Source organism: Drosophila persimilis, unplaced genomic scaffold (genome assembly GCF_003286085.1).
Source record: "Drosophila persimilis strain 14011-0111.01,24,50 unplaced genomic scaffold, DperRS2 tig00000000-arrow-pilon, whole genome shotgun sequence".
Classification (NCBI taxonomy): Eukaryota; Metazoa; Arthropoda; class Insecta; order Diptera; family Drosophilidae; genus Drosophila; species Drosophila persimilis.
The window spans coordinates 2,009,832-2,028,674 of NW_020825288.1; the positions used below are offsets into that span (position 1 = coordinate 2,009,832).

At 47.8% G+C, this 18,843-nt stretch overlaps 2 protein-coding genes across 2 annotated transcripts in view; one reads left to right on the forward strand and one right to left on the reverse strand.

The window, feature by feature from the left end:
* The window catches only part of LOC6594945 (octopamine receptor beta-3R), a 36,057-nt gene that overhangs the window by 5,394 nt on the left and 11,820 nt on the right, over positions 1-18,843 (forward strand). The gene's annotated exons all lie outside the window — the stretch shown is intronic.
* On the reverse strand, positions 13,174-15,721 carry LOC6594946 (protein hugin). The gene is made up of 3 exons (XM_026995341.1): positions 15,505-15,721; positions 13,826-14,111; positions 13,174-13,659 (listed from the first exon to the last, which is right to left on the reverse strand). The coding sequence occupies exons 1-3, from the start codon at positions 15,586-15,588 to the stop codon at positions 13,448-13,450; spliced, it is 582 nt and encodes a 193-aa protein (XP_026851142.1). The 5' UTR covers positions 15,589-15,721; the 3' UTR covers positions 13,174-13,447.

Here is an 18,843-nt window from a genome sequence, read left to right on the forward strand (position 1 = left end):
TGCGATGCGGTGTTTATTGAACCCTGATTATGTTCAGCAGCGACGAAGCGAGAACAGGCAAAGGAATCAACATCAAAATCAGAATCCGAATCAGGCACAGGCTCATTAGACTTGGCTGAGAGATTCCAGAGAGTGGGTGGAGGGGTAGGGTTTGGGGCCAAGTGCTGCCAGGGAAAATGGCTTCTAATTAAGGAGCTCACACACAGACACACACCCAGACACACACTTTTTGAAATGGAGGCCGTGGCAAACTCATAAAAAAGGTTAAAGTTAAATAAAGCGCAGAGAAAGTTAAAAATGAGCCCGGCTTCCCAGTTGCTACTTGTTTTCGTTCCTGTTTTTCGGTTTTTCTTTGTTTTTACACAAAAAATCTGTTAAGCATTTCATTTTTTTGCCCTCCATCTCGCGGGCGTTTCTTTTTTTCGGGCTTTTTAATGAAATTAGGCTGACTGCCTGCCTGCCATCCAGCCACATCACTCAGCATTATAAATGGGCCAGGGGAGAGGGCCAGGGCGAGGGGTCGAGGCCCGGCAAAATGAAATTAGCCGCGTTCAACAAAACCAAAATCAAATTTTGTACTACAAAGAAGATGAAAAATACACATACATTTATAAGCGAAAGCCAGCGAAAGTACGAGTATCGGCACATAGGGGAATGTCAACGGGCGGGAAGAGGGTACGACTGTCGGTATATGGAATACCTAATTTACGCAACGAACTCATTTGAAATGAAGGCAACGACGATGCCAGCGACAGCAGGGCCAACAATGATCCAGTCGAAGGCAATTCCGATGACTGGGGACTCCAACAAGGACTGGCACTGGAACTGACACTGAGACAGTGAGACAGTGAGAAGTACATGGTTTGAGGAATTTCGCTGGTGAAACCAATTTGCAAACAAGTCAACAATGGCTCAAATGGCTGGGAAGTGCGCGTAGGCAATAACCCAGAGTGCACTCGGCTCCTCGACTCCTCGTTCCCTCTGTCCTTCGGTTCCGTTATGCAAAGACCCCAGACCACACCATAAGCCAGTTAGCTAACAGAGTACTCGCGTACTTGTACTCGCAGTGTGCTCAGTAAATAGACTCGCCAAAATGAAGCAACTATTGATTGCCAGCAACGCAGTTGGGTTCGATTTTGAACCCTCCCACCCAGAGAACATTGATACTTGGAGCGGAACGCATCCTCCTCCTCGGCATTGATGAGATGTTTGCCATTCTCTGCTTTGTTGGCAGTCTAATGAATTTCCACGATAAACGAGCTTTTCTTTCGAATGTTCCGTTTCCACTTCCACTTCCACTGCACACGCAAACGTGACATGAACTACATTTAATTTGCCTAATTAAGATGCCTGCGACCCCAATCAATGTGAAATGCAACCAAGTGCATTAGCTGTTGTGTGTAGATTAAGTTTAAATTTATGTTTAATTAGGGCCATTAGCACAATACGTCGTACACAGTGCCCTGTAAAAGGACTTGGACTTACAGTATTCCTCGGAATACATTCCATTTTGTACAGAGAGTCTTCTTGTAGAGTCTCGTTTAACACACTCTCAATTTCCCATTAGTACGGCTGTCGCGTTTCCGAGAAATCTCCTAGTTCTCTGTTTTTCTGTGTCAAAGGTATTGTAGTATTGTAGACTACACAGTATGTCATATACAGTTGCCTGTGAAAGGACTTAGACTTATAGTGTTCCTTGGAATACAGTCCATTCTGTGCAGTACAGAGTCTTCTTTAACAGAGTTTCCCAGAAGTACGGCTGACAGGAAAAATTGCCCTTGCCCCAAGCATATAATCATAGAAGAGAGCGAGAGTGGGTGCATGATGAAAATACGGAAGGTGGACCGCTCTCAACGCGCTCTCTTTTCGGGTCTTACTTTGCTTAGTACAACAGCAACCTTCGTTCCTCTCTTTCCCTCATCAAACAGGGCACCAAAGCGCTCTCAGTAATGCTGAGCGTAAAATAAGACCCGAAAGAGAGTTAGCGAAGAACTAAAGGAATGCCCCACTCCGATTTAGATAGGGCTGGGAAACCCGACAAAGATCTTATAGAAACCATTCGTTTTTCGGTATACAACTAAACCAACGGGTAAATAATTTAGCTCTTTCCATTCTCCTTGTTTTCTTTGATTATACTAGCGGTTTTTCATTTGACAGCTAAAAAAATCGACAACATGGCAAATATATTTCATTTCAAAAACATGTACCAAACCCGTACGAAATTGCTTGCCTACGCAAAGAATATCAAAAAAAACACATCCTCAAGATTACTACGAAAACATGTAGCCCGCAAGTGGTAATCCACGCATAAATTTCCACCGCCTCTGCCACTCCAGCCTCCTCCAGGCGCTCCTTCTTGTGGCTCCCGACGCTGCTGTCGTGGAGCTGCTTGTTAGTGATTGCTGTTACAGCCGCAATTGTTTGCTCAAATCGTTAAAACGTTAATCAAACAGTAAAGAGAGCAAACGACGCGTCCTGCCACCATCAAGCACCGCCAGCCACCGCCAACAATGGGATCCACGTGCACGCACACTCCGGCACACCTGTGACGCAGCCGCTGCCGGTGCCGGTGCCGGCGACGCAGCCTGGTCCTGTGCCAATACCTTTGTGTGCCCCGCTGGTTAAGTGAAACCAACCAGGAGCATTGGCACACAAAACCGCAGCCGTGGGGAGGGAGCACGATAAAGTGGAGGCCAAAACACTGTAACAGAAACTGAGTATCGGAGTAAACAGAGGCAGGGGATGCCAAGAGATGGCGGCGACGTTTGCAGCGGAATTTCATTCGTTTTTAGAGCGCTTTATGTCTTTGTTCCTGCATGGACGGTGGGAACAATGTCCCCAATGCATCCGCCCCCAGAAGCACACCCTCTACTACCCACCATTCCGTATGCCAGTCGCGAATCACTGTCTTTCTACACACCGGCCCCAAGGCACTGCCATTCAATACCTAGGGCCCCACAGGCATAACTCTTCAATACCTCAGCCCCTAAGCACAACTCCTGAATGCCTCAATCCCCAGTCGCAGCCCCGAAGCAGCCACAAACACAACGACACCAGCAACAACTACAACCGACGGCCCCCGGGCCCAGTCTGCACCACAGTCGTACATGCAAAGTCACTCAATTGATTTTCAGCAGCTCGTTGTCAATTATCTGCAGTGGCTTGGACTTTTGTGTTGCTGGCCATTCATGGCAGGACGTTGGCTGCGCCTCGAGCTACCTATGGCGGCCAGTCTGTCCAGACCTAATGGCATTGCCTTGTGGCTGGTGGCAGTGGCAGTGGCACTTGCAGTGGCACTGGCACTGGCACTGGCAGTGGCAGTGGCCTTCATCAATACGCACACAGAGAGACAGAGACCGAAACAGAGACAGTGACAGGGACAGGGACACACGGAGAAATGCACAATGAGACACTTGGTGCACTTTGTCGAGCGTACTTGAACAGTTTCAAGGACACCAATCGCTGCCAACATACACTCACACTCGCACTCGCACTCGTATACTCGTATTCTTGGCTCAAAAGTATAAATCAGCTGTTGTCCATGATTCATTGAGTAAAATGTTGGCTCTCTCTTTCCGTGACGCTCTCTCGCTCTTGGCCCTTGGGTGTGTGGGCATGGAACTGCGTTAATATGCGTGGAATTCTCGTTGTTGGCTTTTTGCAGTGCATGCCATTCAATTCCATTAGGCCAAGTCCCTGTCCCCGGCACCACTCCACCACCACCACCACCACCACCACAGGCGCAGGCAAAGGCCTCTCCTTGGCACAGCGCCAGTCGTGTGTTTGTTGTTGTTTTTTCCAACTTTCATGCATTCCGCATACAAAATTCTTCTCCATTTCGCCAAAGTTTGGTAAGAGTTAGGCACTTTTTTTTCCAAGAGCTCAGTTCGAGTGTAATTCCAAAGAAATATTAAGCGGGAATTGTTTTTCCTTGCCCCCACTCTCATCCTCGAGTGCTTCGAGTGAAATATACGAGAGGACGGACGTTTTAAAAATATCCGTTGGTGGACAGCACCGGACCGGAGCGGACTGGACTGGACTGCTTGTGACACAGCAGATTGCACATTAAGGCCTACTTGCGATCCAATTAAAGGCCGTTTCGCCGCTCATCTTGCTGACCCACATAAATAATGCATAAGCCATAATCTACGACATAATGCGTTGCCCAATTGCCCAAGGCCCCCTCACGACGCGGCGAGAGGCAGTCCTGAGTCAGGCGGTGGCGGCGGCGGCGGCGGCGGCGGCTCTGGTCTACATTTTCTTTTTATAAACCCCTGGCGAGGCGTTCGTCTGGCAAAACATTATCCAAAGAAAGACGAAAGATTAAAAAGCAACCCAGCCCCAGCCCCAGCCCCAGCAGCAGCAGCAACCAGTCCGGGACCAGTCCCAGTCATTCCCGGACAGCCAGCGGCGATGGTGGCGGTGGCGGTGGCGGCGGCGGCGGCGACGGCGGCAGTTAGGTGAAATGAACAGGGTCCGGGCCAAAGGGCAACTGAAATTATGCTACGTGCCCTTCCCGAAGAGTCTTTCATTCCTGGAAAGTTGTGATTTTGCTGCATTGGCCGAGGGCCCGGACAGATCGAAACGCCTACGCGACCAACACGTGACATTCTGCGGCTTACCCTTTTATGACCTTCATATTTATTGCAATAATCGTGTGTCGTGTGATGTGTGTGTGGGGGCTGAGAGAAGTAAATTGAAGCTGGCCAAGGGCACTGCAGGTTGAATCTCGAGCAAGGCCTTGTCACCGTCTCTGTCACCGTTAACGCTTCGATGACTTTTCCATATTGACTTTTCCGTTTCCTTTGTCCCCGTTCGAGTGGGCACTGTCAACACTCTAGTCTAATTGAACTTGAATGAAGACAGAGCTTTCCAAAGGCTCTGTTTTCTGTAGTCCAGTCCCCATCGATTGTGTGTCCTTTTGGGCAAACAAATCTAATGGCTTTCTATTTTTAATAATGACTTAACAGCCAGCTCTCTGCCAGCTCTCGGCCAGCTCTCGGCCAGCTCTCGGCCAGCTCTCTGCCAGCTGGGACATTGAATTGCTCAGGCGGTATGTTAAAGTTTAAGGCCATGAAAATTAATTAAAAACAATTTTCCCTCCACGCACACGTGCCAAGCGACGTATGAGTAATGCTTGCTGCCATCCCCTGGAAAACATGGCCCCCGTTCCGCTCCTCCTTTGTTTTTATAGTTTTTTGTTTTTTCGTTTTTCTGCTTCTGTTTTTGTTTGGTTATTTCTTTTAATTAGCGCGTGCGGCTTCGAAGCGTGCCGCCGCCGCAGCAATCCAACTGCAGGAAAGCGTCAAACAATTTTCACAGCACACTTTTTGGCGCCCTGTGCGGTATCGCACCACATTATTCCCTTAAAAAAACCAAAGGACTGCAGGGCCACGGGGAAGAAGCACACTTTCATTCTTCATTTCTGAATGAGTGTCATTGAAAGCAGAGCCCTGCAAGGGTATCTAAAGCTTCGGTCTAGCGATGCCCGACTTCCGTTCTTGAATGGTAATGTTTTTGTCTTGGCCACACACACACACACACACACACACACACTCACGAATCTATGTATGAACATTAAATGCAGAAGGCAGCAGCATGGGGCAGGCATGGGGCTGCCCCTGCTGGCGGCTGGGAGGCATAAATATATCAAAGAGCCGACAAGTAAATGGGCGTACGCTGTTTAAATTCGTTGGTCAACATTCTTGCGGTGCCCTCCATGGACAAAATGCGAACAACAAAATACGGAATACAAAAAATAAGAAATATAAAGCAAACAACACCACCGGCAGGAACAACAACAAGAAAAGCGGCTTTCTCCGTGCTGGTGGATGGCATGCAAATTTTTGCCGGCGCTTTCAGGGTCCCGCATGGCAGTCCCTATGGCTCTGGCTCTGGCTCTGGCTGTGGCTGTGGCTGCGGCTCCTATTGTTTTGCTACTGTGGGGCCATAAATTCGGGGCATGTGAGAGGAAAAGTTTGCAACAACAAATCAATAAAGCTGCCATCAAGTGCCAGCAATGAAAACTAGCCCCATAGCCACTTGCCCCAGAAGCCACTTGCCCCAAAAGCCACTTGCCCCGCTCCGCCTCTACATCTATTTATGCATATACTTATGTTGTCGGAGGTACGACAACTATTCTACATGTTTCATGAAGATATGAAAAACAAATTGGGAGCCGAAAAGTTTCTTTTCTTTTGATAAGCAAAAGCGTAGATCCTAAGCCTAAAAACATTTTTTACGTCAAAATAATATAAATTATGCGCCGGGGAAATTGTACTCTACTTCCGAAGTTCATAAAGGGTTTCAAGTAAAATACATCAATTATTTTACAAGATAATTTGTCCATCTTTCTATAGCCTATGCTTATATATGTAGACTCGCTTTATATTATCCTTCTATAATCGAACTATTAATACAGATTAATATATCCTATATCCCTATACAAAAGATTTATTGCAGCTCAAACTAATATTTCTTTTACAAGAACAAAGGGCAAAGTTTTCTTGAGGAAGTTTGGAAATTAACGCTACAGCAGCAGATAGGATATCCTTTCAAGAAAAATATTTGGACAGCTTCCCAAAACTATTAATTTTCGAAAAGAACTCCCACAGACCTGCTTAATTTATTGGCAATTAGCGACACTGATAATAACTCTACATAAAGTTGGTAAAAATGAAAAACTTGAAGTTTGATTGGAGCAGAATTCGGTGCTCAGATAGTTTTCCCTAATTAGTAATTCCCAATTAATGGATAACTGGAAGTCGTGGGAGATTTTTTAAATATTTTTTATCATAGCAGGAGTGGGGGCCGATTATAAACTTTCTCCCGACTTGGCAAACATTCAGCAGCTCATGAAGGCATCTTTTTTATAATAATTATATATACATATAGATCAAATATAAACATTGAAACATAATCACGGTAATCCTGTTAGCTTTCGTTTGCTGTTTATTTATTCGTAATTTCTGCTGCCTTTTTCTCTCACTTTGTATTTCGCTCTTTGCTTTGGCCTTATAAATAATTTGACAAAGCGCCAGAGAAAAATTAAATGGGGAAAATGAAACATCAGAGACAGTTCATTTAACTTTGAATTGCTTGGTAATTGTGCTCAAATGTTTCGTAAATTTTCTCATTAAGTTCAGCGCGAAAGTGTGTCCGCGAAAGGAGCGGAGTTCCGTGTAATTATCCGGGAATTTAAAGCCTGAGACTTTAAGCGCTTCGGCCAACAGGCCAACAGGCCAGGCCAGGCCGCCTGTCCTGCGGCGATCGCATCTCTCAGCTGTCAATATGCAACCGAAAGTGGCCAACCGTAGTGGTCATAATGCTTGCCCCCCAACCACACGCACACATGCGCCACACTCGCACAGACACAGGGGGAGCGGGAGAGGGAGAGTGGGAGAGTGGACGTGGGAGTGGGAGTGAGTGTACACAGTGGGCTATCGACTCGCACAAGAGCAATTAAAAGTCAGAAAATGACCCCAGAGCGTGGCAGCCAGCGCTTTCAATGTTCATTTGCATACGGCCAGCGTCATAATTACATCATAAGTGGCATGCCCCGGCGACGCGTCGCGACGCGGGGATGAACAAAAAAAGCAAACCAAAACCAGCACGAAATCAACTAAAAAGCTAATTACCGTCCCAAAGCAATTCAGCCGACAATCTGCTGTTGTCAGTGCGTTTATTAGTTCTCCATAATTATATTTTCTAATTTGATTTTTATTTTTGGCCTGCTGTCAAATTGCGCATACGCACAGGTGGACCTTGTGGCCTATGCACCTGTAATGGAAAGCTAATTGTGAGTGTCCGTTAACCAGGTTTGATTGCCGGGGAGAGCCCATTCATCAATAATTCCTGCTGCTAGCCGACCCTCAACGGAGAAGGTCAATGCCACACAGCACCACCCACAGAAGCATTGTCACGCGATCCGGCCAAGGGCCGTGCTGGCACACTGCGCTTTCCGCAAGAATTATTTATTCATGGACTGTTCAATTCATCATTGGCCACGATTGAAGCTGACATTTCAAAAGCAGTCACTTATCCCTTCAATGGCCGGACAACTATGTATTTAGTGACTGCATTTGAGCCCGGCTAGTAGCAGGGCGTGAATCTGCGGCACGAAGTGAAATGAAATTCGCTGCCAACTGGGGACTTAAAGTATTTATTCCTTTAATTCATTAGTCAAGCTCTAGGGCAAACACGGCACCTCGGCCAATTCCCGCTTTGCGTGCTCCTGCATTAAATTCTTTCATTACCTTCCGGCCCCACCCCCCGTCCAACGTGCTTGGCATGCCAGCACTCCCAGGGGGGAACAGGATTCCCCACCAAAAAATAGTTCGACGACTGTGGGATACCTACATAAATGCCTCAAACACTAGCAGATACGTTTCTTTTTGCTGATATTTACTATTCACGCAATTAGGATGATCGCCAGATATATATTATCCAGCATTTATCAGCCCCGAACACCCAGGTACTCCTATATCGCTGCCTGCTACATACATTCGCACCCATTCCATACACCTTTGCGGTATTCTAACAATGGGTAGCAGCACACGATGCGCGATACACGAATTCACGATACAATTAATGGCCACCAGGAGGCTCGACGTCGGGCCACATTTGATTTGTATTTATATGAATCAGCAGCGTTGCACGAATCTGATTTCCGCGGCAGAAGCGAGCGGAAAAGGAGAATGAAATCGAACAAATATTTATAACCCAATCGCCTGCTGCCCTGCTACCCGCCTGCTGCCCGTCGGCTTCTGTCTGTCAGTTAGTTGGCAGCACGGCAGGAAAAGTCACGCCAGGATGGCAGCCGGGTAAACTATAGTAATTGAAAGCGATATCCTTGCGCGGTCTCTCCTCAAGGGCACCGAGGCCTGGTGACTGGCCGGCGCCAGCCACTGAGATTGGCCGAGGGACGTGCGGACTCCAGTCCTATTATCCGATTGCTGGCGCGGCACTATTCACGTTTTCCCTGCCAATACCGATGTGGCATGTAATTTGATTATATACAAGCTTCTATCTCCATCTAGGACCGCACAATGTTTGTCTAATTGACAGTAATTAAACGAATGCTCAGGCCAGGGCCACAGCCACTGCGAGAGCGAAAGCGAGAGCCAGGGCCAGGGGCACTGCCGGAGTCAAAGTCAGAGTCAGAGTGGCGGCAAATTTGCCACATCAGCCCGAATGTCATAGCCAAATTGATGAATGATGACCCAGGTCGAGTCCGATGGGCAATGGGCCAGGACTGGGTAGAGCAACAGCTCTGGCATGCGTGTGGCCGTAGATTGGTTGGGGATCCTGCCAGGAAAATGCAGAGTCATTCGCATATTAAATAAAAATCAACAGAACAAAGTGTTGCGCCCTGACACAGCAGCAGCACAGCACAGCAGCTCAAACATGGCATGCCTGGAGGATGGACTGAGGGACGGACGGCAGCGACTGAGATTTTCAAATGCCAATGTCAGTGCCATTGCCATTGCTGTTGCTGTTGCTTTAGCCATTGCTACTGCCACTGCCACTGCCATTGCCATTGCCATTGGGGGACCCTGACGTGTATTGCCAAAAATTCGATTTTCGATTGGTTGTCGTTCGCCTTTGTGCCCGCCGTGACCTCGCTGTCGTCGGAAGACCTGAATGGCAGCAGCAGCAGCAGCAGCAGAAGCAGAAACATTGTGTTGGCTGCACATTTCCCCATACACGTGCGGCGGGGCGGGCGTATCTGTGTGCGATAATGCGGCTGCTGCATTTGCAATTTGCTAAATTCATCGGATGCCAAGCCAGACCATGCAACGGCAACGGCAACGGCAGCAGAAATTGCACCAACAGCCACATGGAAATGCAGCCAGCAGTGAAAAAGTTTCAGCTTGGGCTTCCACAGAAACTGTTGAAGGACTCGCCCACCTGTCCGTCACCGGATTTATGGCCAAAGGCTTTTCGGGTGTTTTCCCTCTTACCAACGCTTCAACAGAGCCCGGGGATTGCTTCGATTTTTTGCTTTGTTTTTCGTACTTTTTTTTGTTGCTGCCGGGGGTCAGAGTTTCGGACTTTAAGAGTCTTGAAGTAGCAAAAATATTATCCCAAACTCATTTTAATATTGTTGGAAAATTGTTGGGGGCTTCATTCAGATTTTCGAAAGCCCATAAATGTTTTTGTTTTGTTTTCAGATTATTCTACCAGTACAAATGGTATAAGTTCGCAGAGTTTTAAATTCCCATTCGGATTTGTATGGGTTTTTTTCGTTGATGAGTTTCCTAAAATATAAGTTTTTCCCGATAAAACTTTGGAGTAGGAACTAATTGCCTGTCGAGCCTGTCCCTTCAATCTCGTTCCTAAGAAACCAAATCTCAAGTGAAGTCCGACAGCCAGTCAGTCAGTCAGTCGGTCTGTCAGTCGGGTAAATCAGTAATGACATCTTATCAATCAGTTCGACAGGTGGAAGGACTGCTTCCGGGGATGAATCCTAATTAATTTTTGATGCTGGAGCGGCGATAAGGCCACAGCAGCCATTATGCAGGTGGACTCGACATCAAAGTGGCCGCAAACGGAGTGCCGGGCACACGAATAATCTTGCACGCTCCTGTGGCTCTCACACAAAGCCGACTCGAAGCCTTTTTCGGCTTGGCTGAAATTTGATTAAGTGAGTGCCAAAGACCGCAGAACGGGCGGACGGAGGGCCATCAATTTGAATCAGTTGGTTGGGGCCCAATAAATAAGGTCTGCAGAGCCGAGACGCGGAGACGCTGAGACGCTGAGACGTCCGCCATATTAGCAGACATTTTTAACAATTCACCGTAATGGCCGGGGATCAGTTTTGGCCAAGGTGAGCCACCAGCCAGACAGACTGCCAGGCAAATGAATGTTTCAGCCGGAATGGCGTCATTTAATCAGGCAAAGTGATTTTTCCACTCTCCACGCACACACGGCAGATACTTATGCACAATAAACTTATCATTCCTGTGTCTGTGTGTGTGTGTGTGTGTGCGAGAGATACGACAGGATGTAGGAGGAGCAGCAGGAGCAGCGGAGCTCACGTAGACAGGAAGCCGACACAGTGCCAGCTGATGTTAAGGTAGTTTAACCTTACGCAGCGACCCAACGGTAAATCTACGCCCGCTGTCATGCAAAGTTCCCAAAGCCGTGCCCCAGAGTCGGCCCCAATCCCAGCTCCGAACCCGACTCCAAGCGGTCCTCGATGTGCGTGTCTGCCTCGCGACTTTTCCTCTCTACTTGCTCGTTTTTTTCTTCTTCTTCATTTCCCCAGGAGGCGGAGGGAAATTTATTACCATTTTGCAGTTATAATGTTTCAATATCTCTTTGAGGGGAAATAGAAATGGAGAGATGGAGGCCTGAGGCCGGTGAGCCCATTATCGCAATTTAAGCACGATTCTGGCGGATATATATCCCCCGCTTAGGTGCCCCCCAGACAGACCGCTACGTGATGCATGAACCGTTGCTGGAGGGAGGAGACGCTACGCCTAAAATGGTTAAGTCCCAACATTTTGGGCACCAATTGGGGTCAATAATTGGGGGCAAAGAGCCCGAAGCATGGCTGGTTAAGCCAACTAATTGGCATGTGCCGGCCTCCTAATGAGTTGCCAAAACTTCAGCAACAGCGGCCCCAAAACAGCTGCGTCAGATACATTTCAAAGTGGAAATGGCAACGAAATGAGTCGTCTATTTCATTTGATTTCATTTGATTTTAATTCCTGCAACAATGTGGGAACTGCTGCCCTCCATCTCATTGTTTCGCTTTACATTTCCACAGAATTTCACGAATGGCGGGAAATAAATCCTGGCAGTTACACCACATATACAATATTAGTTTGCATTTGCCTTTTTCAGACATTATTATGCTTCGAACAATGGCCAGAATCAGTTACATTCGAATGAGTGGAAATAATTGCAAAAGGATGGTGATGTCTGTGCTGTCTGAATGTTCATTTGAATGCGAAACATCATGGTCCATGGCAGACCACAGCCACGTCTCTCTAGAACGGAGAACCACTTCGAAGTGAATTATAAATCGGTTTTAAGCACAAAATTGTAATTAAAGGCTACTCGAAAAGGACATAATATCGGGCATATAGTATAGTTCTGTAAATCAACAAAAACACCACTAGATTACGGCCTGTCAAGATTCAATAACCATTTATTTAATTGCAAGAATAACATTTGTATTGTTCCCAAAAAAAGAACAAATAATGTGCACAATACGATGTTAATAATGCCATAATTAAGCCGGTCATGAAAAGAACATACATATCCCGCAATTGTCAAGTTCACAATAAAACATTAATTAATTTGATTCAATTTGGTTCAATAGTTTGAACAGTTTTCCAATTACGCGCAGTGCCATCGAGTGGAGATAGTCCTTGTAAGGGAGTTGATACCCAATAAAACGGTTTTCAATGGAAATTGAAAACTGCAGCTGCTTGATAATGTTGGTTTTTTTTTCCGATATGCTGCTGCTGGTATTTGTAAAAGTACGAGTATCTATTGTCACGCGGCGGCACCCACATAAAATGCAATCCGTGGCAAATATTCGGTGTGGAAAGCATTCGATGCAAGTGGTGCAAAACATTTTATGCTTCATCAGGCCGAAAAAAGCCAAAAGCTTTTGGTTTCCCAGAAGTGGGGCAGGGGCAGTGGCAGGGGCAGGGGGGCAGGCGTTTATGGGCGGCATGGTTTGGTTCGGAAAGAGAGACTTTATCGGGCCAACTACAGCTATCGGTTATGCAGGATGCTGCCACCGCAGTGGCAGAGGAAGTGGCAGGGGCAATTGCAGAGGCAGAGGCAGAGGCAGTGCCAGTGGCAACGGCAACGGCAACGGAAGGGGAAGAGGAAGCGGCCCCAGCTGCTACACTTTTCCAATTTACACATTCTATCATTGGTTATGAAATTTTCATTAATTTTCCCACACACTCGCACATATACTCGAATACTTAATGAAAGCAGGAAAACATACGCCAGAGGTCAGCCTCTGTCCCGATGCGGCGGCCCGGCAAATGAAATTGTTCAGTTTATTTAATTGTTTGGTGTTTGGTGTTTGTGCAACCGCCACTCGGGCTCATTTGGGATGCAAATGCGGCCCGGATCGCGGATAAACAACAACATTTTTTGGGGGCTGCAATTTATTTAAATTAAATTATTAAATACATAGTTCGTACGAGCAGTATATATAGATATATATGTAGGTATACTATATGTTGTATGTACATCATTAGTTTCTCGCGTAGTGCCTATTTGGTATGCATATGTGGGGGTATTGGCGCTGTGTATGCGGCGCGTTGCGTCGCGTCACTTTGCCTCGAATTCGGCTGGCTATGATGTGGGTTAAGTAAGCTTATGAGGCCACGCGGGCTGGCCTCAACCTTGTCCTGGGTATCGTCCTCGTTTGTCGTTTCCGTGCTGCTCTGTGTCCTTGTGTCCTTGTCGTGACTCAATCGCCGCCGCTGCCAGCACTGCCGCATACTTGAGCACGTTTGCCCAGGCGCGGCTTGAACGGCACCGATTTCTTCATCATGCGCGACATGAACTGGCCGCCAGCCGCCTCCCCGCTGGCCCCCCCGGCGTCCAGGAGCTGCTGGAAGTCAATGCTGCGTCCAAGGCGTGGCGTGCGCACGCGAAAAGCGGGCTCGCCATTGCTCTGCACTGTCAAGGAAAAGGCAAAGGCAAAGGCAAAGCAAAACCAGAAGCGAAAGCGAAAAAGGATTTAGAAAAAATGCCAAAATAATCGAGATGATGAACGTGTTTGGGGCACCAATTAGAGCAGCGCTCCGTTGCGTATACGCAGCGTGTGCCACAGCGTTACACTTACACTGTCGCAGCTTCTGCAGCAGCAGGTAGTAGGTCAAAGGCGGCATGCTATCCAAGTCGAACTCCTGTGCCTGTGGCGGCAGCGGAGCCACGGCCGCAGCCTTTTGCGACAAACTGTTCTCCTCCAGCTCGTCAATGATGTCAGTCAGCTCTTTGTACTCGCCCATGGCCCGCTTATGGCGCGCTTCCGTCATCGCAGCTCGCACCGCATCGGCCCCGCCTCCCGCCGACGATCCTCTGGCAGGGCCTGCGCTGATGTGATTTGCCAAATCCAGTTTGTTTGCGCCCTGCACAAATAAAGTGCCACGCGGCAAAGAACAGAACAGAAGAGAACAGAGCAGAACAGAGAAAATGCGGCACGCACATAAGAAAAGAAAAGGAAAAATATTTGAGATATTTCCTTGGAGGTTTTTGGGGCCCAGGCGAACAGGAGAACCTTTCAAACTGTCGACACGTGTTAAGTTATTTTTATGCTGCCTATTTATGCCCCTACGTGCGCTGCACACACACACACACACACAACCAAGGTCTGAAAGTGCGGCTGAGAGTGTGAGTGCAGGAGTGCGTAAGTGCGTAAGTGTGCGAGTCAAGCACTTTATTGTTTCAATTTACAGCCCGGCGGCAGGCTGGCAGCAGTGTGTGCCGCTTGATTAGACAACTCAATGTAGATTGAAATGCCAACACCTTAAATCGGCTTGTAAATCGCACTTCACCCATAAACGCTTACTCAGTTCGAGTATCTGTGTGCGTGTATGTGTGGGCCTGAAGGGGGACGATTTCTTCACATTTTCCGTACGGCTGAGGTGTGTTCTCGAAACCCGAAACAATCGAAAAGCGGCCGTGCTCTTCGATGCAACGACCTTCACCGAGTACAGGGCATCTACTAGTCGGGGCGCTCTTTCTTGTTTTGTTTCAATATTAAGTTCGTTAGGGAATTATGTATTCGATAAAATATTCATGGAATATTCGCCGGAACACAATTTATTTATGTCAAATGCTTTCCGTGACCTCTGGCACTGGCAGGAACACTCTTTGGTGTTGCGAAAATCACCTCGGACTTGCTTGAAGAACTGAGCTATTCACATTTGAAATATGCACACAAATATTGTACTATCCTTATTTCTGTCTATGGGAATACTGAGAGTAATATTTGGCGGTGAAGGTGAAGTCCCACCTAATGTTGTATTTGATACAACTAAGAGGGTCCTGAGTCCTCTCTTCCCCTTTCCATCAGCATTTTCCTGCTTTGGTCCACTATTCTTTATAGAATAAAACATTCTCCAAGTACCGGGCATTAATTCGGTTATCAATATTCATGGACAGAATAAATTACGTATACGACGGGGAACTCTGACCGCGTTTAACTTTCAAATAGAACTGGAACTGGAATCGATTTCCTTTTCCGAAAAAGATGCTACCACAGATGCAGACGACAGAAAGGAAATTGAAGCTCGAGTTGCACCAGAACTCAGAATTTCAATGGCATTACTGCTGCTGAAGTTACGAATAGTTTTACCAAATTTCCGCCCGACCTTGTGCGGTGCAGGGTGCAGGGTGCAGTGTCTCAGGGACAGCGAGGAAGAGAGCAGCTTAACGCGTAACGCTTGTGCACTTGTGCCCGGGCAAATAAAACTAATTAAGTGGCGCTTGTTCGGCAAGCGGCCCGCCCCGCGCACTCACCTGCAGGGCCTTGGCCTGGCTGGAGACGAGGACGTAGCAGGATGCCGCGATAAGCAGCAAACTGCCATAACTCGGTCTACACATAACTGGCTCTGGCACACAGACTCCGGCACGAACTCGGGGCACAAACTCGGGGTCCGTTAAGCGTTCTGTTTTTGCCTTTTACGAGGACACAGGCGACGGCGGAGCTGGCGATAACAACTCTCTTGGACCGCGTTGCAGGACAACTGATGGCAGTCCCGAGGCGATTCGCAATTTTTATAGCCCCGTGCGCTGGGCCCCATGCGAGCATGATTAGGCCCTTGAATGACAGTCGCTAAATGATTTGTTATGCACGCTCTAATGCCCGCAGCAACAGGCGGTCGGAGAGGACTACTGCCCGCTGGTCAGCGGGGCAAATAAGCGTTAAATCCCGAACGGAAGTGCCAACAATTTGTCCTACACAGAGAGGAGAGCACGGAGAGCACGGAGAGAGCGAGAGCCGGGAACAGTGGAGCTCAGAACGGTTTACACTGGCATTCCCAGTGTACGAGTGCGGGGACAACCTCCTGCTTTATGCAAATCAAAGCGCGTGAAAAACCTGCCACGCCCCAAATAGCCGGGGTATTAATGCCAGCACCAACGCCCCTGCAGACACGTCAATGCGAATGCCGCTGCCAATCGATCAATCTTGTTTAAATGTTGACAGTTGTCTTCACATTGTATCCCAGCTTGAGGCTTGTTTGTCGCTGGCTGTGGCTGTGGGGGGGGAAAGGCTTGCTTGTTGGCGTGGGCGTTGGCCCACTGCTGGCTTATTTAAATGCCATTTTCTGAGCCGCATTAGGTTCAATTTGTTGGGCAAACAGCTGCGCACCTTGGCTGACAACCGGCAGCCGGCTCACTCCTAACACGAAAAAAGACACGGCCCGGCCCGAAGGCAAAAGTTTTCCGTCGTCGTCCTGCCGCCTGTCAGCAGGCATTTTCGATCTGATTCGAAAACTTTGATTGTCGATTGTCAAATCAATTGGTCAACACGGGAATCTGGCTGGCATAAGCCCTGGAACCTTTGCATTCTGCATGCTTCACAGGGTTTCGAACGAGAGAGATCTTTCATTGTCCTGCCATCCGTCAGAGGGCTGCAAATCACGAGTATTTTCAATTAACACACCACTGCCCCAGCTCAGACCTCGACAATCCATCAGAGTCGGTTTTCCTTGGAGCTGAAACTGCTGTTGCCACTGCTGTATTTGCAACAGTTGCAACATCCCATTCCGGAGACTGAAAAGCTGCTGCCCGAGTGTTTATTTTCGCCACTAATTTACACAAACACGACCCGAACCCGAGACCCCGAGACCCCCAGAACCACCAACCCAAACGCTGACCCCAGAGCTGGCATTTATTTATTTAGTAACTCAATGTGGAGCAGCAGCTTTCCCCCCTGCCACAGCTCTGAAGGATTTATCTATTTGTCCAGGGCTTAAAATATTTCTGTTAAAAAGAAACAAATACTCTGAACGTAACGTTTAGTCCATGGGATACCTCTCAATCGGCTTTGTTTATTTGGAAAATCAGCTAAAAATAATCTACAAAAGCCCACAAGCTCCTATCAAAGAGTCCCACATGAGAGATTATAAAAGAAAAGATACTTATTTTCGATAAAACGATGGAGAATTAGAGGGTCCAATAGAAGACTAACCAGAATAGGAATATAGTAGATATGCTTCCTTGATTAATACAAATATACCCCTAGTCCTCAAAGAGTACCTTCTATAATGGCAGGTTTATTTAGAATTCCTCATAAATTGTCTGGAATTTCTAATAAATAGCACTAGCACATTCACAGTTGCCTTAACACCTGTCAAACAGTAACTAATGGGACTAATTCCTATTGATAAGTGCACTCTGCACACCTTGGCCCCATTTGCCGCAGCCAAAGCCAAGGCCAGAGATACCGATGGATGCGATTCAATAAGTTTGTGGCATTAATGTTTGCTCTGCGAATTTGCCACTGGTTCAATTAGTTGCCCTGGTGCGCTTTATCAGTTGGCTAATGCTCCGGCGCTAAGTCGCCAAGTGACGGGACTGCTAATGCCCTTCAACAGCCTTCGAGCAGCACCCGTTGGAGGCTGGGTGTCGTTCGGCCGGGGCCTGGCCGAGTTCCGGCGAAGGGATTTAATTGAATTAGTTGTGTCCCGTAAGCGCCGCTTTGAAGTTTGCACTTTGCACCCGCCCACACGCCCGCATCCGCATCCGCATCAGCACCGGCCGATATCGGTCCAAGGCCTGGTCCTTGCGCACTTTCTGTTGACCCACGGAGCAGGCTCTGTTGACATTCAAGCGCTTAGGCGGAACTCGAGTGCCGGAAGGGCAACGGCTTTATGGAGTTTCCGTCAAGTCCAGCACTCGCCCAGTGCCAGGGAAATAATTAAGCTAAGCAGAGTGGGAGAGTGGGAGAGTGGGAGGGAAGGACTCTGCCAGTCGGGCAACCAATAAATAATGGCGCATGAAATTTATAAGCCACCAAAGTGGGCCACGACAATGGTGTGGTTTTTATCCCCCTCGAAAATCCAAGTATTAAAACATTTAGTTGCCAATCTTGGCAGTGGAACAGTCCTGGCAGTCCCTGGCCGGACCCGGCAAACAAGCCAAGCTGACAGCCGAAGGACAATGTAACGAGCAGCGAGGACTCGGCAATGGGTCTGAGAATCTCGGCAAGGCTGCCATTGTCTCACTCCATCAATCTCTATTTACTGTAATAGATATACATATACGAGTATACTTGTGTATGTTTAGCTGTGTGTGTGTGTGTGTGTGTGTGTCTTACAGCACTTATAAATCCTTAAAAATATTGAAATCAAGACGCTGAAGGACAGCCAGAGCAGCAGCCCCCGTCCATTTGTTACAAGAGTTGGATAAAAGCGATTTATGTCGACTGCCAAGGACATTTCAACTTCAATTCAATGTACTGCCACAAGTGTAAGCCGGCTGGGTCTGCGGTCATCTGTGATGATGTGGTAGCTGTTTTATAGCCAAATCGAGTCAGCGGGATAAAGTGCTGTCAGAGCAGGCTTTTGTCTTGCAGGAATATACATTTAGGGATTACCAGATAGACTAAGGAGAAGTCACTTGTAGGGGATTTGCTTGAGAGTTTCCACTTTACTTAGTGCCGCAAAAACTACCCAGCGAAAAAGAACTTTCGAAGCTGCACACCCACATAATCCCCGCTTTAATCCCGCCTTTAAGGCAACAGCTCGTCTGTATGCTATTCCCCTCAAGTGTCAGCACTCGACAGCACTGCAGCCGTCTCTCCGTCCGGCTCCCCTCCGCTGGAGATATGCAGATGCGTGGCTTTCCTCTCAA